This window comes from Pseudomyrmex gracilis, unplaced genomic scaffold (genome assembly GCF_002006095.1).
Source record: "Pseudomyrmex gracilis isolate BER0280 unplaced genomic scaffold, ASM200609v1 scaffold_5520, whole genome shotgun sequence".
Lineage (NCBI taxonomy): Eukaryota > Metazoa > Arthropoda > Insecta > Hymenoptera > Formicidae > Pseudomyrmex > Pseudomyrmex gracilis.
The window spans coordinates 1-1,649 of record NW_018026104.1 but is presented as its reverse complement, the minus strand read 5'-3'; the positions used below and the strand labels follow the sequence as shown (position 1 = coordinate 1,649).

The 1,649-nt window shown below is 28.5% G+C and overlaps 1 protein-coding gene across 1 annotated transcript; it reads left to right on the top strand.

The window, feature by feature from the left end:
• Positions 1–1,009: 1,009 nt before the first annotated feature.
• On the top strand, positions 1,010–1,641 carry LOC109863492 (elongation of very long chain fatty acids protein 7-like; the record flags this gene model as incomplete). Its single annotated transcript, XM_020443756.1, has 2 exons — positions 1,010–1,281; positions 1,432–1,641. Coding segments are annotated over 2 exons (482 nt in total), but the record flags the coding sequence as incomplete, so codon positions are not given.
• Between the last annotated feature and the right edge of the window lie 8 nt (positions 1,642–1,649).

Genomic DNA, 1,649 nt, shown 5'->3' with positions numbered 1-1,649 from the left:
CAGTGCTCGGTGTCTTGATAAAAAATAAAATATGTAAGTGTGCGTACATAAGTTTTTATTCGCTCAAATCAATCAGTGTAAAGTAACTATTCGCTACAAAAATAATGAACACTCAGTTGGAAGTAATTTTTGACGGTACTTAACTATTTTTGGGGTGTTATAAAAAACGCGTCTTGACACAATGCTTTTCTAACAAAATTTTTTGTGCTACACATTTTTATTAAGGAAGAATCGTGATTGTATATTACCACAAAATGTGTAATATCTTAAAAAACTTATCTTTTCAAAAAAGATACAAACAGGCGCTAAGTACACACACAACACGCATTGTATTTAAATTAAAATCTTAATTCAAACTGTTTTTTATATATACAATTGAGACTAAAATAAAAATGACTATTTTTTGACGGTTTTAAAATATTGCTCAGTGAAAATCTCTTCTCTTCTCAAATATCTGAATTTCTTGTATTTAGAGACACAGTGTGCTCACACGTTCGAGCATGACTTCGTTGCGCGTGAACGTGGCGCAAGGCACTGCGTGTCTTTTGATATTTATTAATTTATAACTTGTTCATTATACAATTTAATGTATATATGTATGTATATCGAAATGTTTAATATTTATGAGTTAAATGCTCATTGAAACATTCGTACTATAACTTACGGTTTATACGAGTCTACATGCTGGGTGTTCGTGTAATTATAAATATAGTTTAAAAAGATCTACTGGCCGAGATGTCTTTTTCGGAATAAAGATTTTATTTTCCAAAAAAGGATAAAATGAATATTTCACATATTCGTGATGCAAATATTATTTTCGAATTAAATACTTTACTTGGAAATACTTTACTTGATGTGTATTAAATTATACGATTTTGAAAAGTTTTAAAACTTATTTATAATCTCACAAACACCCAATATGTAAATAAATAGCGTAATTCTTAGTTTGTTTAATGAGTGTTGCATACAAAAATTTGTTTTAAATATTGTACTGCAATTTTATTTGTAGATCCGGTCACGCGTAATTGGGCGTTACTAGAAACGCCATTCCCAGTAATAATTATAACCTTTGCTTATTTGTATTTTATACTTTACGCTGGACCAAGATACATGAAGAATCGCCAACTATTTAACTTAAAAACCTTTATAGTATTTTATAACGTATTTCAAATTCTTGCTAATGCGTGGCTGGTGCACAGTTATATATCTGCCGGATGGTTTACTAAATATAGCATAAAATGTAGTAATAATAATGATCTGACGAGTACAAATGGTTCAAAGGTATGTTTTTATGTTAAGTATTGATAAAATTATATTGCTGAACTACAAAACGTAACACATATTTGTCTGTAAAAACAATGTACTTACTACATTTTCTTTTCACATTTTAAACATGTAATAATTAATATTTTTCAAATTTGTGCATTTCAGCTAATAATTATTACATGGTGGTTATTTATATTAAAACTAATTGATTATATCGAAACGTGTATATTTGTTTTACGGAAAAAACAAAATCAAGTGTCTTCTTTGCATGTATATCATCATGTGTCTACTGTTTTTTTTGGATGGTATTTCCTCAAATATATAGCGGACCCCAGAATAACATTTGCGTGTGTACTCAATTGTTTTATACATGTTATCATGTA